This window comes from Phoenix dactylifera, chromosome 3, assembly GCF_009389715.1.
Source record: "Phoenix dactylifera cultivar Barhee BC4 chromosome 3, palm_55x_up_171113_PBpolish2nd_filt_p, whole genome shotgun sequence".
NCBI classification, from domain to species: Eukaryota; Viridiplantae; Streptophyta; class Magnoliopsida; order Arecales; family Arecaceae; genus Phoenix; species Phoenix dactylifera.
Genome location: NC_052394.1, coordinates 5,643,908 through 5,664,640, shown reverse-complemented (window position 1 = coordinate 5,664,640; position 20,733 = coordinate 5,643,908). Strand labels below are relative to the sequence as shown.

At 37.5% G+C, this 20,733-nt stretch overlaps 2 protein-coding genes across 2 annotated transcripts; both read right to left on the bottom strand.

The window, feature by feature from the left end:
• Positions 1-108: 108 nt before the first annotated feature.
• LOC103701138 (pentatricopeptide repeat-containing protein At5g48910-like) lies at positions 109-2,665 on the bottom strand. The gene has a single exon (XM_008783112.4). It carries the CDS (start codon positions 2,437-2,439, stop codon positions 454-456), a length of 1,986 nt encoding a protein of 661 aa, XP_008781334.2. The 5' UTR covers positions 2,440-2,665; the 3' UTR covers positions 109-453.
• Positions 2,666-4,152: 1,487 nt separating this feature from the next.
• LOC103701003 lies at positions 4,153-19,898 on the bottom strand. The gene is made up of 16 exons (XM_008782928.3): positions 19,531-19,898; positions 17,890-18,084; positions 16,743-16,817; positions 16,448-16,615; positions 16,065-16,228; positions 13,965-14,183; positions 12,080-12,206; positions 8,206-8,394; positions 7,585-7,671; positions 7,284-7,438; positions 6,987-7,106; positions 5,511-5,736; positions 5,204-5,263; positions 4,952-5,125; positions 4,756-4,865; positions 4,153-4,506 (listed from the first exon to the last, which is right to left on the bottom strand). The coding sequence occupies exons 1-16, from the start codon at positions 19,714-19,716 to the stop codon at positions 4,341-4,343; spliced, it is 2,421 nt and encodes an 806-aa protein (XP_008781150.2). The 5' UTR covers positions 19,717-19,898; the 3' UTR covers positions 4,153-4,340.
• Positions 19,899-20,733: the final 835 nt, after the last annotated feature.

The following is a 20,733-nucleotide window of genomic DNA, read 5'->3' as shown; positions in this document are numbered from 1 at the left end:
TGCAGCTATTCTTGTAGCATTTATTAATTATTGAAAGGAAAAGAAAAAGGATGATTTCTTTTGCTTGATTGTTGTTGCAAAAACTTGCAGTTTTAAAATGTCTGAGGATGAGTAAATCCCTTGACCCTGAACTTTAGAAGTCAGAGGGCATTGTCATACATTCTGTGGGAAACATTATTTTCACAGATAAACACGGTATTAGTAGAAGCAACAAAAGCAGTCATACACTGTGGAGGCAAAACCCTAGACATGCTTCCTAATCTATATTTGCCATCATGATGACTGTAGTAACATGCTCTTTTTTGACTTGGACACTGCAGTATTGGTTCTTCTCATCACCTTCATAGCTCAATACCAGTCATAGTGATGCTTGGTCATTGCACTATTGATTGTTCCTTTGCATCACCTACATAGCTCAGTACCAGTCATAGTGATGCTGTGCATCTCTTAAGTTCACCAAAAGTCCATGCAAGAGCATTTCCCTTCTTTAAAACAGTGGTAGCGGATGCGATCTCTCACAACTATCTCTCTGTTGTACACACGTGAGATTAGCTTTGTTGCAAGGTGACAATCCTCACATACACGTAAATTCTTTATAATTCTAATGGTTGTCCCAGGGGTGGTATTAAGCAACCCAAATGCAATGGCAAGCTTCTCACTGTGGTAGCTAAGTGCAGTCTCCTTCTCTTCCTCATCAATATCAAACAACACCTGGCTGGTGTTTGGAGCATAACCCTCTAATTTTAGCCGTTCCAACATCTCCTCTATCATCAAGTTAATCTCCTTTGCACTTGGATGCGTACAATCTCCTACAATAAATTTGTGAATCATGCCATCCAATTCTATCAAGCTGCTCCCTGGAATAGTTTTTACTCCTCGATCCTTCATCAGCTTCCTCACTTTTGAAACATCAACCCACCTCCCTGCTTTTGCATAAATATTTGACAACAGAGCATATCGGCCACTATTCTCTGGCTCTAATTGAAGCAAGATATTTCCAACCTTCTCAGCCAATTGTGCATTCCCATGAATCCTGCAAGCATTTAACAGAGCTCCCCATACAGCAGCATTTGGCGTCATGGGCATTGAATGTATCATCTCCTCGGCCTCCCAAAATAGCCCTGCTCGGCCTAAAAGATCCACCATGCACCCATAGTGCTCTGCCCTAGGTGTAATGCCATACTCTTGCTTCATTAAATTGAAGAATCGCTTGCCTTCTTTCACCAATCCACCATGCGAGCATGCACTTAATACATTCACAAAGGTTATCATGTCTGGCCTAAACTTCTCCCTCTCCATCCGGAAGAAAAGCTCAATGGCCTCCCTTGCATGGCCATGCATTGCAAACCCTCCAATTATGGCATTCCATGAGAAAATTTCTTTGCTTGCAGTTTTCTCAAAGACCTCCGATGCCAAGTCCACACGGCCACATTTCGCATACATGTCGACCAGAGATGTCCCAAGAACAGCATCAACCTGAACAGAGTTCCGTTCGATATAAGCATGGACCCATCTACCTTGCTCCAGTGCACCCACATTGGCAGAAGCCGCAAGCACGCTGGAGAAAACAAACTTCTTCGGTTTAACCCCCTCCATGAGCATCTTTTGGAATACAGCCAGGGCATCCACAAAATGACCCCAATGCACGTAACCATCAATCATGGCGCTCCAAGAAACCTCATCTCTTTGGGGCATCCTATCGAAAAATCCTCTTGATTCTTCGATCATACCATGCCTTGCATACCCGGAGATCATTGCATTCCATGATCCAATGTTTCTGCGAGGCATTGCATCGAACAAATCTCTTGCTGCCTCCGGTTCTCCTTTTCTCATGTACCCATCTATCATCGCATTCCAACATACAGGGTCTGACCCATCGCCCGCATCAAGCATTCGGCGTGCTTCAATCAGCATGCCGAAGGCAGCATACATCTGAATTCCAGCACTTACTACATACCCATCTTGCTCGAGTCCATGCTTGACGGCACTCGCGTGCAGCTGATATCCTTCCTGAAGAGCCTTGGCGGCAGCGCACGCCTTGAAGAGGGATGGGAAGGTAAACTTGTTGGGTGCGGAACCGCCCCGTGCGATCATGCCGCAGTAGAAGGAGATGGCTTTGCGCGGCATATTGTTATCGAGGGAGCCTCTGATCAAGGCGTTCCACAAGAAGGCATGTGGGTCGGGCACTTGGTCGAACACTTTGATTGCGGAGTCGAAGCTGGAGAATTCGGGATCGGCATAGTTCCTCACCAGGGAGCCGGCCAGGTAGCCGTCCCGGGGGAGGCCTTTTTTGATGAGAATGGCGTGGGCTTGCTTGAGGAGAGGGAGGGAGCGGTGGCATTTGGTGTCGAGGAGGTGAGCAAGAGAAGCTCTATTGGGATTTTGAGATAGTGGATGAGCTGTGGTGGTTGGAGGAGGCTCCGCGGCCACCTGAGCCATCGATGATGGAAGGGAAAGAAACCAGTGAGAGGGGCTGTTATAGCCGTCGTGAATCGGCTATATCTCAGTCATGATAAGGTGGGCCAGCCTTGCAGGACCCACCATATATCATCGGCCGCACCAGTTTGCAAGAGCTCCACTTTAAATTAACAAATTTATCTAATGCTCCACGAATGGCCTCGGGTCGTGCTCTCATCGAAGATGCTGGTCTTCGGCCTTGGTAAGCATCGGACTCAACCGTAGCCCGATAGATGTCCATAATTTAGTCAAGATTTTTATTCCCCTCTCTAACTTAGTGATTTTAATATAAAAATATAACTGTCAATGACTGACAATAGTACGTACTTTACAGATACATTAATTACCATGTCCTTTTTGAGCTCCGGTACTTGCTAAATCGACATATGAATTAAGCTAGGGGGTTCTATTTTTTTTTCTTTTTTTAAAAAATAAGAATCTGTTTGAAAAATTTAGCAGAAATCAACTAGTTTTTTTTGTTGGATTTATGGGATGGACAGCCTATTTGGATAGATCCATATCAACACATACCCAACTCAGCCTAAATGTTGGGGGAGGAAAAAGATCTTTAAATTTTTTTTTTCTTCCCGCAGACCAATAAGCTCATAGATGAGATTAAGCTAAGATTACTATAGGTTTTTTAAAAGATATGTGCTGGGAAGACCAACAGGTCCAATTCTTGAAAGAAACTTAGCTCAGTTTTACTGGATTTTCCAATTAGGCTTTGAAGGAGTTTGGCTACCCAACCACTGGTGAAGATGGGATTGGAATCCAGGTTATTGGTACTATGACTAAATAATTTTACGATCTGTAGTATTTAGTATCTACGGTTTAAGAAACAGTTGATGGATTATTATATTCTTTTTATCACCATGATATTAGCCAAGCATGCAAATTGATGTAGTGTTGATGGAAAAATGCAGGCCACATCAGTCATCTCTAAATATTTCCCCTTTTTAAGTTTCGCCAGCATTGCTATTTATGTAACCATGGTCAAGCAAAGTCCACACGCTCCGGGAAAATGCTCTTTCGGTTGTATTGTTACTAAGTCGTGCAATCCATGCCTTCCTGCACATCCATTTCAATGCAGGAAATAGTATATATATATATATATATATACACACACACACATATATATATATATATATATATATATATATATATATATATATATATTTGTATGTATGTGTGTACTTGAGACCTAACTGATACACAGCTTCGGCCACATTGTCGCCTTTTGTCTGGCTCATCAAACCAAAGTGAATAAAAATGTCCATGGAAAACCCTGTTCACCTGTGGTTCATTTCTAGTTTATTCCAACATTCAACTCTCTCTGCTACTTCTAGGGCGCGTGGATCAACTTTGTGGTTAAAACGTACAAATCTGAGAAAATCCGTAAAGGTCCGAGCTTCTGAGGACTTGGATCATGCAGCTGGATATGACAAATGGATACGAATCGAGTGGGAGACATCTGGCTTTGGAATCTCGTGGTCGTGCAACCCTTGGGAGATGATAGCCGCCTTAAGGGCACGTACCTCCAGGTCCAGCTGTATGGCGATCGGAGGTCCATTGAATACTTCTGCTGCTTCGTGGCAAAGATAACGACATTGGATTAACGAACCGAACACACAACAATCTTTTAAAACTACATTGTTACTTCATCATCATCATCAAAAAAAAAAAAAAACTGCATCATTACTTCACACCACAATTTTCAGTTTATTCCAAGTGCCTTTTTCAGTTTTCCAGGAAGACTATAGTAGCGTTCCAGATAACAAGCAAATCGTTTAGTTAGAACGAGATTTGTATTACTAATTTCGATCATATCTAAGTTTTCAAAAATCCAGCACTACAAGCCTCTAATCTTCAGGCGCATGTTTCTTTCAGCGGACTGGTGAAGAAAAGAAAATAACAATGAAGTATACAAAAAATCCAGCTAGAAGAATCCCTCCATAGACAAAGGCCTGTGATGACTGTTTGGGATGACTATACTCAATGCTGCAGCACATCATTTTCTCCTCCTCAGTTGCCAAAACACGCTCTACATACCTGTTGCAGAAACAAGACAATAGATTAAGGATTCAAGTGCCGATACCACAAACAATGAGCCAAACAACAAAGAAAACAAATCCATCCAGCTTGCTTCAGTAAAACAAATGTACTGCTTTGATGCTGTTAAAATATATAATCTAACGAGTTATCCTAGACATGTATGTCTGGAAAATTTAATCCTCTATATTGTTAAAAAAAGAATTCAACAAATTTTCGATCCAAGGAACAAGGAAAATATCTACCCACCGCTGTGTAAATATAGTGCTTTGAAGTATGTCAGAACTGTTCTGGTATGCATCCTCTAGCTGATGATCATATAAAAGCGAAGATAGATCCACAAGTTGCTCCTCCATTTTCTGATATAAAAGAGTAAAAATTGTTGAATGCAAACCACGTGCCTCTAGACTAAATCCAACATATAAAAGAGGCATCATATACTCACATCTAAGTACTGCTCTAAGCGCTCAACAAGCTCATGTGGGAAAGGCTCCGGTAAGTTGGTTACTTTCTTATAAAACTTTTCGACCCACAGCTCGGTGCTCGACTTCTTCTTCTTGCCCTTCACAGGCTCACCAAGAGGCGTTTTAAGGTGTTCAGCAGCAAAAGACTGCACAGCCTGCAAAAATTGGGGGGGAAATCTGTTCTAGGTGATAGAATGGATAGACAAAGGATTCAATGCTATCACTTATCATACCTCTGATGTTTCCCGAATCTTGCGAAGAGCAGAATCAACCTGTGCATATATTGTGCTTCTCTGCATCAATAAAATGGGAATAAATAAATGCTACCCCAAGATGAAGGGAACGTACAATGAGGTTTTACAGTTGCCATTTTTCAAATGTGCTGACATTCAAGGGATGGTTGTTCCAATGATTTCTCTGTTAACTAATTTGGATGTAACATTAGATGGCCAAAACAGAAGCCTAGGAACTGTATAATTTAAAACAGTTTTTGGTCATGCCTAATATCAATTAAAACGTATTACACTGATACTGGCTTACCAATGCAACATCCTGGAGAATTTGACTGATTTGAGATGAATTGGAGAATGGCCCAAATGGATGACAGCCTGCAGCCCAAAGCCAGTTCAGGACAGGCCTTTCATGTATATGTGATGCTCTTTCATAAGGTGCACTCAGACCTCCTATTGCGGAAGCCAATCCTGCCAATATGTGACGCTGTGCCAGGGATGGAAAGGCAAATTGTCTGGTGGTTTCTGAGACATAGCTGTTCAAAACAAAATACACAAAATGACATAAACAAAAGAAAACATTTGCAGCATATATCTGAATATGAAGCTGCAGAATAATTCAAACTTTCACAAAAGGTATGCAGCGCAAGTGTCAGTGACCAAATCCTTTGCCTTTAATGGATGTGTAAAGAGGCCCTGGAGGTTCATAGCCAGGTCAGTGAAGGACCAATGATATTAGAACAAAAGAAAAAACAAAAAGAGGGCAACTATAACATTCACAAGTTTAGCAGATTTGGAATGCAGCCGCCCACTGAAGGAACCGAAACAGAAGAACTACTGTCCTATTGTCTGGGACCAGATCAAAAAGTCAAAAATAAAGCCACAAACGCAGATCTGTGCGTGTTAAAAATTCATGCCATCCTTCATGTTGGTGGTAGAACAAAAAGATACATAAAACAATTAAAAGATCTGTGCTGGCCCCATTTTAAATTTCTTTTTTCTCTGCCCTGTTTTCAGTTATAACCTGGAAATAATCCCCCTTTTGATACATGATCTCTTTTAAGAAGAGGTTGAAGCACAAGTTTTACAATATAGACCTCAAGAGCCTAACATCATCTCTAAGAACATTGAGGCCCGAATTAGTCGTCACCATTCGCCCCTTCTCAATTATTTCTACTGAGGGATTCTAGAAATTTCAATCTAGTTATGCACAAATTCAGTTACGTTGCAGCAAATAACTTTTCTAGTAATATCTAGAGCACCATACTTTTTATAGAATAAGTTAGGTCATTTAAAGCATTATGATAGTATTCCTCGAAGCAGAATTTATTCCAAGGAATGTTTGGAGTTTTTTTTATTAAAGAAAGTTTAAACTGTTTTATTGATGAGCACCAGAATTTTAGGTGAGATACCAATGCATACATCTGCAAGTTGAAATATGAAATAGTTGAATGAACAAGGAAATACAAAAGAATGTCTGCCATATGCTATAATTAGCTTAACAAGGAGAATAGAGAACTACCTAATATGACCACATATAATTGGATTTCCGACTGCTTTACTATTTGTAATAGTTTTCTGGATAATTTTATCTGCTAGTTACAGTTAGAAAATCAATTCCTTTTTTCGTGTGTTTGAGCAGTACCCAGGATTTGGATCCTAGACCTCCTCCAAGGGAAGCCCTTAGGAGAGAGGTGCCAACCAACCGAGCTAACAGTTGTCAGCTAGAAAATCTTCTTCTTCAATAAACAGAATTGCAAAAAATGAAAAAACATTCTGAACTCACCTTAGAGGTATCTTTTCATTTTCATGCTGAAGGACAATGACAACATCCCTACTGGTCCAAACAAGACTTTCATCCTCCATGAGAAGGTCAGCATCCACACCAGCCAATGATAGTACAAAGCTGTCAAAGAGAAGGAAACCAATGACAATTAGAATCATTATTCAGAAGCATGATTATGACACTGGTAATTTAAGCTATGAGGCAAAGATAACATTTTCAGAAGATACAGATCCTGAAACAACAACTAATTTCACAATAAGAATTAGGGTTAAGAGAGACAGGATAAGGTGTGCTCACACAGGAATCACTCTGGTTCCATAGGTTTTGAACAAATTTCCCTGTTTCTTTTCACTTCGTTTCTTATCTTTGGCATGTTTAGGCATATAACTTTCCCATAATGGTTTGTGCTTGATAATGGAATCTTGTGAACTATCTGATTCATCCATCCAATGCTGGGGATGACAAAACAAGAATTAAGAAGCCACTCAAGCAGGATATACAGTATTCTCGATGATCTAAAATGAAAGGAAGGAGAAATTTGCAGGTGTAGCTCAGGCACACAAAGAAAACAACGTTGAATCACAGGATAGATACCAACCTGACGGAGGAAAAATTTACTCGAGAGAGAGGGATCTGCAACTTCTAGTATACCAGCAGCAAGCACATCAGCAGAACGCTCCATCTCCTGCAGTCATATAACATATACTGATGTGATGTTATTGCAAGACAAGATGTGAAGGCAAAAATAGTAGGCTTCTAGGCAAAATAGCACATCACAGACAAACGCAAAAAAGATATATGACATTATAAGAATGAAAAACTTGAACCTATAAAACACGTAAAAAACAAAAGCTGTGATCAAACTATATGCGAGTTCTATAGAACACTGGCTCTACTAATAGGTTGTCTTTTGTCTCAATGAATGTGATGATTGCGTTTGTGTTTTGATCCTTCCAAAACTAATTCTTTTCTTTCAGAAAGTCAAGAATCAGAGTTTCATGTCCATGTCCATGCAGCAAGATTTAATAGCACTTCAAACTTATGTAACATGAGAATTGTGTTGACATCTGTTTCAATATTTTAACTATGATTCAAGGTAATAATTTCAAGAACAAAAAAGCAATCAGAAAAGCGAAAAAGAAAAGAAACTTAAAATGCCTTAAATGGTGACTTAACATGTAAGATATCCAAATAACAGAAGAATGATGCAAAAACCAACCTCTTTAAGAATGGAACCATCCAAATATGTTCTGGTATGGACATGAAACCGTCCATCCTTTGTGGTTTCCTGAAGAGAATGACCTCTCATAGCTTTTGAAACAGCAATAGCCAACTTTTCATGGCGATGCAATGCATGCGAACCTCCAATAAGTATTACCTCCTGTCCAGCATGGGTCATCTTTTTCACCTACACGGCATGCAGGTTAACCACAAATTAGAAAAGTCATAAGATTTTTTCTTCTTTTTTTTTTTGGAAGGGAAAGAAAAGTTATTAGTGGGCTGGGCAACTGTGCTATATCATCATTTCAACAAGAACAACCCCCGTAAGAATACTTGCATGATGTATAATCTTCAAATTTAAAGCAAAGCACCATGAGTCTAAAATTCGAACAAAGCAACAGGACATAAATGCATCACCAGTTTACAGATCAACAAGGTTGATAAATGTCTAGGAAGAGAGAGAATCAGAAGAAAGAAAATAACTTATTGAATGTATGCTGAAATAACATTTTAAGTGTATCACGCAGTTAGTGTCCTTCCTTTTTAAAATGTTAATCCAAGGTAACCAAAACATTAAAATCAGAAAAAGATAACTTTAATGATTTTTATTGAATTGTAGATTTTGGTGACTCAGTTCTTTGTGTATCTTTGATAGAAGAAACTTTGGTCAATCAACTGCAAAAGCAAAGTACGTAGTGTAGTCAAAAGGTGTGCTATCTGATTCAAAGTTGATGGGCATTTCTTTGTTTTCATTTGAGTATGACAATTGAATTGATTGAACAACAGACATCCTAAAATGCCTTAAAGTATCCTCAACCTCAGAGCCACAATTAATATAAAATTTCTGTTTTCCGGGTAGTAATTTTTTTTGGTACAACTTCGGGAAGTAATTAAAGTAATGTTTAGAGATCTAATCAGATCTGGTGGCTTTTACGCTGGTTGATATAGTCCTCAACTTCAAAGCAAGAAATTATGAAGGTGACTGTTCTTGCGTAATCAGATCAGGTAGGTCTTATGCTAGTTCATATAATCAGCCTACAGAATGTTTTTAATTAATATTGTGAAATCAATATTTTTAGGTAGTTGACAGGAAGAACATGCTTTGCCTTTAAGTCACTCAGTCATAAAATGGAAAACATAAGCAATACTCCAACATTGCAAGCTTCTTAGGTTTCGGTTTTCATATCCACTTGCAGATATGAGACCTCCAAAGCAAGTGGTGATTTGTGTCTATGAAATCTAGAATTTGGCATTGTAGGGCATGATCTTAGACAATGTAGGGCATGATCAACAGTGTGAAAATCATTTTAAAAGGATTATCATTAGTTATACATAGAAAATACTTTACGAGTACAACCCAATTCAACTCTCCCCCCACCCACCCACCCTTCCCTCTCTTTCTACACACAAAGGCACGTGCATGCATGCATACCTGCGTACATATATACATTCATGACAATCAATAGAAGTGGTTTGGGGGGCTCTCATGGAACTACCAGCTACTTAACAAGAACCGATCAAATGCTTAGCCAATGACATAAGTCTCTAAGAAAGTTCCAATTAACCTTTTTCTTAGCAAAATCCTTTTTAGAAATGGATTGGGGGGTTACAGCAATTCATGGAACTACCAATTACTTAACGACTGACCAAATGCTAAGCAATTAAATAACTCTCTAAGAAAATCCCATTACCTTTTATCCTTAATAAAATCTTAGGGCCACAAACAATCTGAGGTGTTCATGAACAGTTTGGGTCAGCTAGGTTAAGCCGAGCCTGTAGCATGTTATGTACCATGCTACATTACCCTATATCAGCAAACCATGAGTAGATATAAAGACGTACCACACTATGTACAATATTGATACATAACCAATGTTCCCCCATATCATATCATTTCATCCTTTGGTTCCAAAAACAGTAACTAAACCCTAGCTCATAAATGAGCCAAGCCTGAACATTAATGTCTGCAAAAATAAAAAGGAGCTCAGCTCAGCTTAGTAAGAAGCTTATTTTGATTCTTATATGAGCTGAGCTCGAACACATCACCTAAAGATTGGCTCAAGCTTGAGCCAAGCTTGATCAGCCCTTTTATATATTGAGCCAAGCCTGAGCAGCCTAACACTTGGCTAGGTTCAGCTCAGCTATATATCGAGCCAATCCTGAGCAGCCTAACACTCGGCTCGGCTCGGCTTATTTGCACTCCAAATCCTCTCCACCTAAAACATTTGTATGCAGCAATCTTTCCTTAAGGCTACGTTTGGTTCGGGAATAAGGAAAAAAAAAAGGGAATAGAAAAGTTATGCCTACAGGAACAGTTATGCCATGAGTTATGCCAATTTTTGTTTGGTTCTACTTTTGAATAGCAAAAGTCGCATTCTTGGAATAACTTTTGAATGATGACTTTTTTAAATCCATAAAACAATAAAAAGTACACACAGGAAGTACCTTTATGACAAAAAATAGGTTACAGCAATTCCTCCTTGGAATAGTTATGCCTGTCATAAGCAAATTTGACATGCATAACTATTCCTTGGTTATGCTTCCTTCTCAAATGCTGTTTGGCAGACATAAGATATATTTCAAGTTTTATGCCTACTTGATGCCTGAGCCAAATGCAACCTAAATTTCTTTCAGATCTCTTTCTGCCCACAATTTTATTGCCCCCTTCTCACCTTGCTTTGAGTTTCGAAACTCCTAGGGACATGCAGACTCCTTATCTTACTTCTAAAACACAGTAGGTGCACTCAGTTTGCAGACAATTAAACAAACAGTTCAGGGGTAAAGAATCCAGACATACTAAATAAACCTAGCCTAATACGGACAAGAATATTTACAAGACATGAATTTTAAGATGCAGCAAGGAGACTTAAAAAGTAATGTATAAGAAGATACTCTATATTAGCTCTTACCCAATGCTTTCTACAAGAAACAGATGGTATCCTGAAGCGTCTTATTTTTTATTTTAGTATTTATCAGGATCACCCTGAGCTCTGATACAAACTAGCAAAGAATACAGGTAATACTGGAAAGGAACTTGCCATCACTAAGTGTTTCATTTGAATCTCTCATTTGTGTTTATATACTCTGTTATCTTCATGAGATCTCATGCCAATTAAAGAACTCTTATGCTCTATTATTTGTCCATAAAGCTGAACTGTTTCGACTTTCAATATTTAACAAAAGAGAAGATGGTGAACATGAGCCTGGGGGATTGTTGAACAGACAGAGGGACTACCAGGCTGCATTTTAAAATGGCACATCTACTTTTCTGAGCTATTAGATATTAATACATCCTTTTTCTTAAGATTTCGGAAAGCAGTCATCCCCTCTAAATGCTTTGCACCGAGTTAATGTGAAGTTACATACATCAAGTGCCATCTTTACATGTCACATTCACTGAGCTGATCAACTGTGGAGTATGGCACCACCAAGTACAGCAGAGGTATGGTGTTAAAATGTTTCTATCTAACTTGATTTGGAGACAGTTTCTGAGACAAAATATCTCTCCTGCTTTGGATTTTTCCATAGGGGTCAGCAATGAAGTTTCATGCAATATTAATTTATGGCATCAGGTGTATCCCATGTCAAAGGATTTTGGAAATCGTAGAGATACTATGTATAAAGACCCTAGCTTACAGTCCCATCATTACAGACAATGGCAAATTTCTCACTAAGGTGAGTTTCACTCCACATAAATGAATAAACTAGCTGTTTACATTTATGCAAAGGGTCTCATTTAAGAGAAGACAGAAAGTCATTTTAAATGGCGCATATGGTAAGAGAAAAATATCTCTGAATTGCATTACAAGTATGCAAATAAAATTAGACTGGTAAATGATTCCACAAAAACCATGAAAGAAGATTCAACAAACCTCTCTCTCAATTCCTTGAATATCTATGCTATAATTATGGCCAGCTTGAAGGATGTTGTATCTATTATGGTTTTGCAGTACAATTATTGGTATTAGCAACCTTGTCGTCAAATCAACAGTTTCAAACCTGTGATCAACATATAAGAACAGAAGGCATTCTAGAATTAGAGAGGGAAAATAATAATAAATTCGTGGGCAATTTTATATATAAAAAAAAGAGCAAAATGCATCCCTTTGAAAGCATATATCATGATGTTGGAAATTTAAAAGAAATTGGTACATTTGGGTCATTTTTGTACATGCTATTGTATGGTATTGTACTTCAAGTTTGTCTCAACATGGTCTGTTTAATGTTCTATTACCCTTTATGTCCCATTTATAACATGTATCTTTGTGATTCTATTGTCTTAATGAAATAAAAGTCTCTACCAGTTTATTCAAATTATTGCTATGTTTTTTTGCACTTAATCCAGCACAACGAGGGGTGAGCCTTTGCGCAAGGGTAAGGTCTCTCCAATTATGACCCGGAGGTCACGAGTTCAAAACAAAGAAACAGCCTGTCCACATGCAAGGATAAGGCTATGTAGACACACTTCCCAGACCTGCAATGGTGGGAGCCACATGCACTGGACCGCCTTTTTTTTAACTTAATCTAGCACAACAACTCACTAATGTCTGATATCCATTACACATTCCGCCCAAATTCAGAAGTCAAATAGACATACAGAAAGTGCACATTGTGATACAATTCTAAGTATCTATGCTGTTCATATATTCAGAGAAAAACTATTATGATAAATGAAAAATCGGATGATAAGTTATCAAGCAAACCTCCATCATATATTGTAGATACGCAAGTACTGTTTTTCTTATTTTAAGAATCCATATGATTCCTCAACAAGATGAAATATTCGTGTACCAACTTTATGAAAAATTGATGATATACCATATACATTACAAATATTTCTAGCAAAATAGCACAAATTACAAGTTTTTCCTGATTTTCTCCTCATTTTTCACGTTATGTGTTTTCCAAAGTTCATTCAACATCTGCTGATTTACAGATGGGTCTTGTCAGTACAGAATACTCTCCCTCTCTCTCTTTCACACTCACGCACATGCAACATATATTCTTGAGTACACGTGTAAACCGTCTCATCAAGAAATTAGATGCCTATGGAGGACATAAAGGAAACCAGCATAACTCTTGCTGGAGAGTTAAATAGTCTTGAAAGTAGATTAGCAGCATTAGCTAATATAGGTAGAAGAATAGATGACTCATGCAAATGGAATTCATTTGATTAAAAGCATACAAGTTGATGATAGTGACAAAGACGAGGGAAGTAGACTATTTTTTTCTTTAGCACCTTCAACCCCATTTTGAATAAGAATTACACAGAATGAATCTTTTTCTATTATCGTGTCTGAATGCAATTTAAGTAGTAGTGGTTTACTATAATAAGACATAACTATAAGTTGAAAGTCCAGTCCATTTCATTCATCAGAACTGTGATACTTATCTGAATTTAATACTCCTTAGGTGCCAAGCATACATGCAAATGGAATTCATTTGATTAAAAGCATACAAGTTGACGATAGTGACAAAGACGAGGGAAGTAGATTATTTTTTTCTTTAGCACATTCAACCCCATTTTGAATAAGAATTACACAGAATGAAACTTTTTCTATTATCGTGTCTGAATGCAATTTAAATAGTACTGGTTTACTATAATAAGACATAACAATAAGTTGAAAGTCCAGTCCATTTCATTCATCAGAACTGTGATACTTATCTGAATTTAATACTCCTTAGGTGGCAAGTATAAATTATTTTCAAGATAATATCATAATTCACGTATGCAGGCATAGTATGCATATGTCATACCTAATATCTGAGGCTATTACATGCTCAATGGTGGTTGAAATTATAGCCCCAAGCTGACCCATGAAAAGATCATGTGTTGAAGCAACACTGGCGGCAATTGGTCCTCTTGGAAAGATTAAATTTGATAGACGGGGCAATGTTCTGAAGCTAACGCTTCCTTCTTCAGTTTCTATTTTTCCATATGTACAAGGGCCTGCTGAGAGATCAATTACAACAAATCTGCAAATGGTAGACTAAACGTTAATCTTAGAGGAAACAATAATCAACATAAACAGGAATATGTAATTCTTGATTGCAATCAGCCCTGCTAGAAAGATGCTAGATCGAAGCAATGAACTTCAGCACAACAACAAGAAGAATATCAGTATGTCATAAAGATAGGAAATAGAAACCAGAGATTGAGTTAGACAAGCTACACCAACTTTTACCAAAACATGGGAAGCCTGAAACCAAAATGCATGACAGGTTGAGCATCAGATACATCTAGGTTCATGAATACCTTGAGAAATGAAGATTCCAATAATATAAATTTAATAAACCATCAACAGCAGTTCATTGGCTCCTAGCACAAATGTTGATATAAATAAAGAGGTTCCAGGACACAAGAAAAAAGAAGAAAAGAAAGGAACTCCAAAACTTGTCTCCCTGGAACTTGATACAGAATGACACCTAAAACACTGAAAAACTCAAAATCATCCGATAATTAAGACTTCCTGATTGCATGTGTCTATGTTGAGAGTGTGAAAATACTCTTCCCTATATACTAAACGAAAGCGTATTTGATCACAATCAAGTTTGCCCTGTTCACAATGCATGTAATTAATATCCCTAGATTTCCTTTTTATTTCAACTTAGAAGCTGAGTTACATATTTCTCTTCCTCTCTTGTGTGTGTGCGCATGAGAAGAATTTCTCCTTGTTCTACACAGTTACCCAAACCTTAATCTAAGGTGTACTAGTTCACATAGTAAATTTTGAGCTTTCTTTTTCTCTAGCTTGCACATGTATCAGGTCATAAATCCTAACAAGGATCTAGCTGCACTTGGCTAGCAAGAGCTGTCTTCTCTACAATGGTAGACAAAATTTATCTATAATTTATGCAACCATTTCTTAAGTGTTTCTTCAATTCTTACAGCTCTATCATTTAATGTAGGTTATTCCTGCATATGTTGTCATCTCATTGATTCTTGAAAATTTTCTACCTTCTTTGACAAAAGCATGCCAACCGTAATTCAGTCCTTGCAATGCTAATTGTACTGGAACATGCAAATATAAAGGTTTTGTAGGAGAGCTCCAGGTTCAAAGAAGTGATTTCAAGGCTCCAAGGTTGTGACCTGAGCCAGTTATAATCACATTAAAATACCTAACCAAAAGTAGAGACTGTTCCAAGCAACTAGTAATGGAGTAGTTAATCTACATTGTTCATATTTGATATTTTCCACATAATGATCTCAACATTAATGTTAGTTGTACATCCACTTGCAATTGATATTTGTTAAATACCTAGTGACATAATAACAATTTTCTCAAATACAACTTTTGCCTAGCAAAAATACATGTATTATATGTTGAAGTTATCTATTTACTGATAGGAGCCATTCTTAATAGGATTCCATATCACTAACATGGCTGGACAGTTAAGCTCATTAACGCCGCCCATTTGAATTCAAACCCACAAATCAGCTAGTTGGCATTTTAAAGTCACCAGGCATAATCAACTTCTGAATGACCATTTCTAAGCTTCTCTATCTATTATTCTTGTTTTCTTTCATTGTATTTATCCTTATAAAATCAAGATTTTCCACTTAGCATTTTAGAAAGGGGAAAAAATAGAGAGTTTGGCTTTATATTAATGGGGAATAAAAATTTCCACTTACCATTGAGAAGGAAAAAGAAGCACAGACAGAGTTATAATATTAAAGCAAAGTGATTTTTCAAGACAAACACATTTTCAATGAATAATAATACAAAATGTATCTCAAGCCAAAGTATTTTAAATCATCAGTCAAGAATGAGATTGCAATGAACCCTTCTATTTGGTTTTACCTAGCATCAAAAATTAAAATTTTCTGCATTATAATAAATTTATCAATGTAGATACCTCCCAGAACTCAGCCAAACTTGAGATGCTCCTCCTCCATTGTAACGATAACGGTAAATATAATCCCCCTCTTGCTTTTTCAGTTGTTCCTCTGTCAGTCCACCAATTCTACCGTACATTAAGCTGTCAAGATCAGTCTCCTTGTTCCTAGGATCCATTCTGACCTGTAAGAGGTAACAATATCTGAAGATTACCATGCACAATACAACTACAAAAACAGCAGTGGAAGATTAAACAGAATGAATGTTCAAAATCATCATAAGAATGACCTTCAGCTTCATATTTTTATTCAGTCATACATTTGTCCTATCATTGATAAATTGCACAATTAATAGCATAGAAGCAGTAGATATCAAAAACAAAAGCTGGAGTTGTGTTTGTACCTTGTCAAAATTCACAATAAATATTGCAAAAGGTACAGGTCTGTCCATCTCAGTTGCAGAATAACCACCACTTTGTACATCAAATATAAATGAGTATAACTTCTGGAATATTGGCTCCACTACAGTTGCTTCTACCTCAAAAAGTGGAAGCTGCCTTCCATATTCACTCTGAAAATATCAAGGCCATTATCCACACTACTTCGCAGATAGAAACCTTTCAAAATTTTAAAATTAATGTATTCACATCACATGCATCGATATATAACAAGCATGACAATCACAAAAACATGGTTACCTCTCTGGCAGTCTCAGCAGGAACCATCGCATCTTTTAATGCCTTCTCAAGAGCAATTACTTCTGGTTGCCCAGCCTATACACGTAATGGACATTTTCCATAATAACTGGATCAAGAAATATCCACTCATACCAAAACAGATAAAAAGTTAAGAACTCATAGCATAAGTTCAACGCCTATTGACTCCATTTCCTTAATCACAAAGTAGTAATCAAACATATTCAACTTTTATGAAATATTCGGGGTAAAATGAAACACAATCATGTAAAAGTTTACACATGTCATTACTTAGCTCATATCTTTCTGAAAACTAATATGCTCATATGTGTAGCAGTGTATGGCACTCGTAGCCCAAACAAGATTACAGGTTTTAGTAAACAGTCAACCAGAAAATTGCAAACATGTAAGTATGTGCATGTGTTATACATGAATCAAAGTACCTGGACCAAAAACACATGCGCAAGGGCAGATAGACATAAATACACAGATGTGCACTTGCACATGAGCACAACCATATATACGAACACACACAAATTAAAAAAGAATAAAATAAGATTAATCAAAACCAAATTTGGTACAAGGCTCAAAGTTTAGCACTATTCCTGTTCTTTTTTACCACAAGTGATTTGATTGATATATAAATGCTCATTTTCTTGCCAAACATTATTTGTATAATTAGCAATTTGAAGTACTAAACAACCATATGCATGAACTGTTACATATTTAAGTAAAGGCAATAGATAAGTTCTTCATCCTTCATCTTTATGCATGATGGCACGCGCTGTATTAGATAGTGAGCAACCAGGTGATCGGATAAGGGTTTTTTTCTAAAACCACAACGGTTTTGGTGGAATCGTGTTTAGAGGACACCCAGCAAGAACTTATATAACTTCCTCCATTGCAAATTGCAACAATTTTGAAGGGTCTAAACATCAAATTAGCATATGAAGTTTCAAAATGTATGAAACATGCAACAAAATAGCATGAGAAGGGATTAGCATATTTTGAAGTGAGATAGACAAATAAACTGCAGAAAAATGTCCTTGGTTGTAATCACTAGATTAAAATTATCATATTTACGCTAATCTAATGCAAGGCTGCAACTGGAATATTTGTTTTTTTTTTTTTGGAAAAAATAAAAGCTTACAAGGATCGCATTATATATAATATGATGCTCGATATCAATTGGCTCGCCTGTCTCGAGGCAAGAGGGCCGATGTGTTGGGAAACTGCCTTTCAAGAAATCCTCAAGCTTGTGCACATCCAGCATGTATCTGTAGCCTCCATCACCGTTGAAACCAACAAGAACTATATTCACCTCAAGAGGAACCTGAAAAGGAACCTGCAAGACATCTTCACACATTAAGAAACATCTAACAGACCTCTATTAAGAACATAAAGTTTTCAAATAAATGGATTATTTACATTAATAGCACCCACTTATATTACATATATACAAAAAGGCAGCATAAAATGCCTCAAAAATTGAATCCCACCCTAGTTTTCAACAAAACAATGACAAAGTCGTTTAGCCAAATATTTCGTACTTTCTTTTTCTTTTTGTTGAAATACAAGATTTTCAATATTAAAAAGAATTCAGTCTGATTTGGTTGTTGTAGCTCGAAATAAGAGATGAAGAATAATCTTCTTTTTTTTCCATAAAAAACTTCAGAGTAATATTTTTTCACAGATTTCTCGACACAAACATGTGCCTACACTAGCAGCTTCTTGAATGGAAAGCTGACTTGATTGTAGGAAAAAGATTGATAAAACTTGGAACATTTTCCTGGGTGCTCAAGGAAGACATCATCTCATGTTATGTCTTCAATTATAGATTCTTGTTACAAATTTTACATAAAGCAGCAACAGACTTATTGAAAAGCAGGATTGATTATTTCATTTAATATTATGTTCAGGAAAGGCAAGACACCTAATTCATTGGAAATAATCGAAGAGTAATTCTTATTGGTGGACTTACCTCTGACAGACAATTGGAAGGAAATGTAAATACAGTTAAGAAGGATCAAGAAACCTTATGCCATTTCTAGAAACGGGATAATTATTTTTTCAAACTCTGTGGAAATTATTCTTTTTGACGCATGAAGGTTACATGTAATACCAAATTCATAACAATAGACATTGCAGTTTTGGTTTGTTTAGGACAACAGTTCAGAGGTATAAAACAATAGGTCCAAATATTCCTTTTCAACTAAAATGCATCTTGGGCTTCTCTGTGGAGTGGAAGAAATTTCCCCCAATTTCCCACAACTGCAGACATCAATCTAGAAGTGATCCAACTCATGCTTGGGTGGCAACGTTTTCTGTATTACACGTTTCTTTTTCTTCGTTTTATTGGTTCCATGGGCATAGATTTTAAAAATAAATATTTTTCGCTTTCTTTCTGCTTTTTTCTTTTTTAAAATCAAACTCGTATAAAATCCATCTTTCATTAGACAACACCAACAGCAATTTTGATAGGAAGACGCTTGGCAAGTGGCAGGTGAATGTTTCCATTCTCTTAGTCCAAAAAAGATTGAAATTTGAGCTCAGTCGCAAATATCTCACTAAATTAGCGATTCCTATATAATTTTCTTCTTGGCACACACTAGAAATTTCTTTTCCTTGAAGTCGAGGTCAAAACCCCTCAATTTCACATAAGACCACTTCGACTTCAATCATTAAGAGAACTTCCATTTCAAGAATTCATAGATCTTGGTTTCAGAGCTCCCAGTCTGATCTAAAGATCAACCTAGTAACCGGATCGGAAACGAGACGAAAAGAGGCTTACCTCGGCGCGGGTATGGAGCATCCGGCGGACGTCGGCGCGGATGCCGTCCTCAACGTCGTGGAAGGCTCCATGGTGCCACTGAGGATGGCCGGGATCGCGCCGGAAGGCTTGCCGCGCCGCAACCGCCTGGAAGAAGAGCAGATAGGAGGAGATGAAGAGTAGAGCCAGGCGGGGAAGGGAAACCATGGCTCTCTGCAATCGCTCTCTTCCAGTTCGACAGGATCGAGGTGAGCGGCGGAAACCCTAGGCTAGGGCTTAGGGTTTAGAGACGGGATTCCTCCATGGACGGAGCTCAGTCGCAAGGCCAGAGTGGGGAAGGAAAATCGGGCCTGGCGTTCTGGCTCGAAGGCCTCGATACTCTCACGTCCTCCTTGCGATCCGAATAAAGTCGGCAAATTGCCGTTAGATAGGAAAAATTATTTTAGTATCCCCAGTTTGATATTTAATTATTACAAGTCCCAATAAGATATTTGTTAATCTAGAAGTCCAGAAGTTACGAGACCTCCAATTGAGGCGGCAAACGATTTGACGTCTTCATGTGAAAAATGTTTCAAATTATTCTCAGGTCCTCAGCAGCCGGTTACTTAAAGGACATACCAACATCGTCAGAACTCTACCCCAAAGTCCTTAATCAGACCAGGCAAAACTAATTAATGAATTGATATAGATTTTACAATATTATAACATATTTTATAAGAGTTTTTGACAAAACTTTGATCCACGGAAGTAAGATCTTCAGTGGAAATCTATACAAATCAGTGATGATATGATGTTGGGCAGCTATTAAAGATCTCGTTTTGATATTTAATTAATATCTTAGATGGTCACACTTATCTAATTTTTGTAAAAGTAAATGCACATCAAGAATATTGCCTACATGGTGCGATTGTCAGAGGAATATGAGAGCACTCATCTCCTATGCATCAAGAATTGAAAGACTGCTGTCTTCACAGCCAAAGAAGTCAACAATTACTAATATATGAAATAAAATCTTTATTTTATAAGTTCTTGTGATATTTCATCCACCCAGAGTCCTTGCCTGTGGCTAGTAAACTTGTACATGTGAAAAGATAAGTGCTAGTGTGGCTGGTAAATGAAAATTTGAGGCTCTAACTTCCAAAATTCGCTCAGCAAAATCTAAATTAGATACATAATACTTAATTAGATACTGCTAAAAAATGAAGAGAGAGAGAGAGAGAGAGA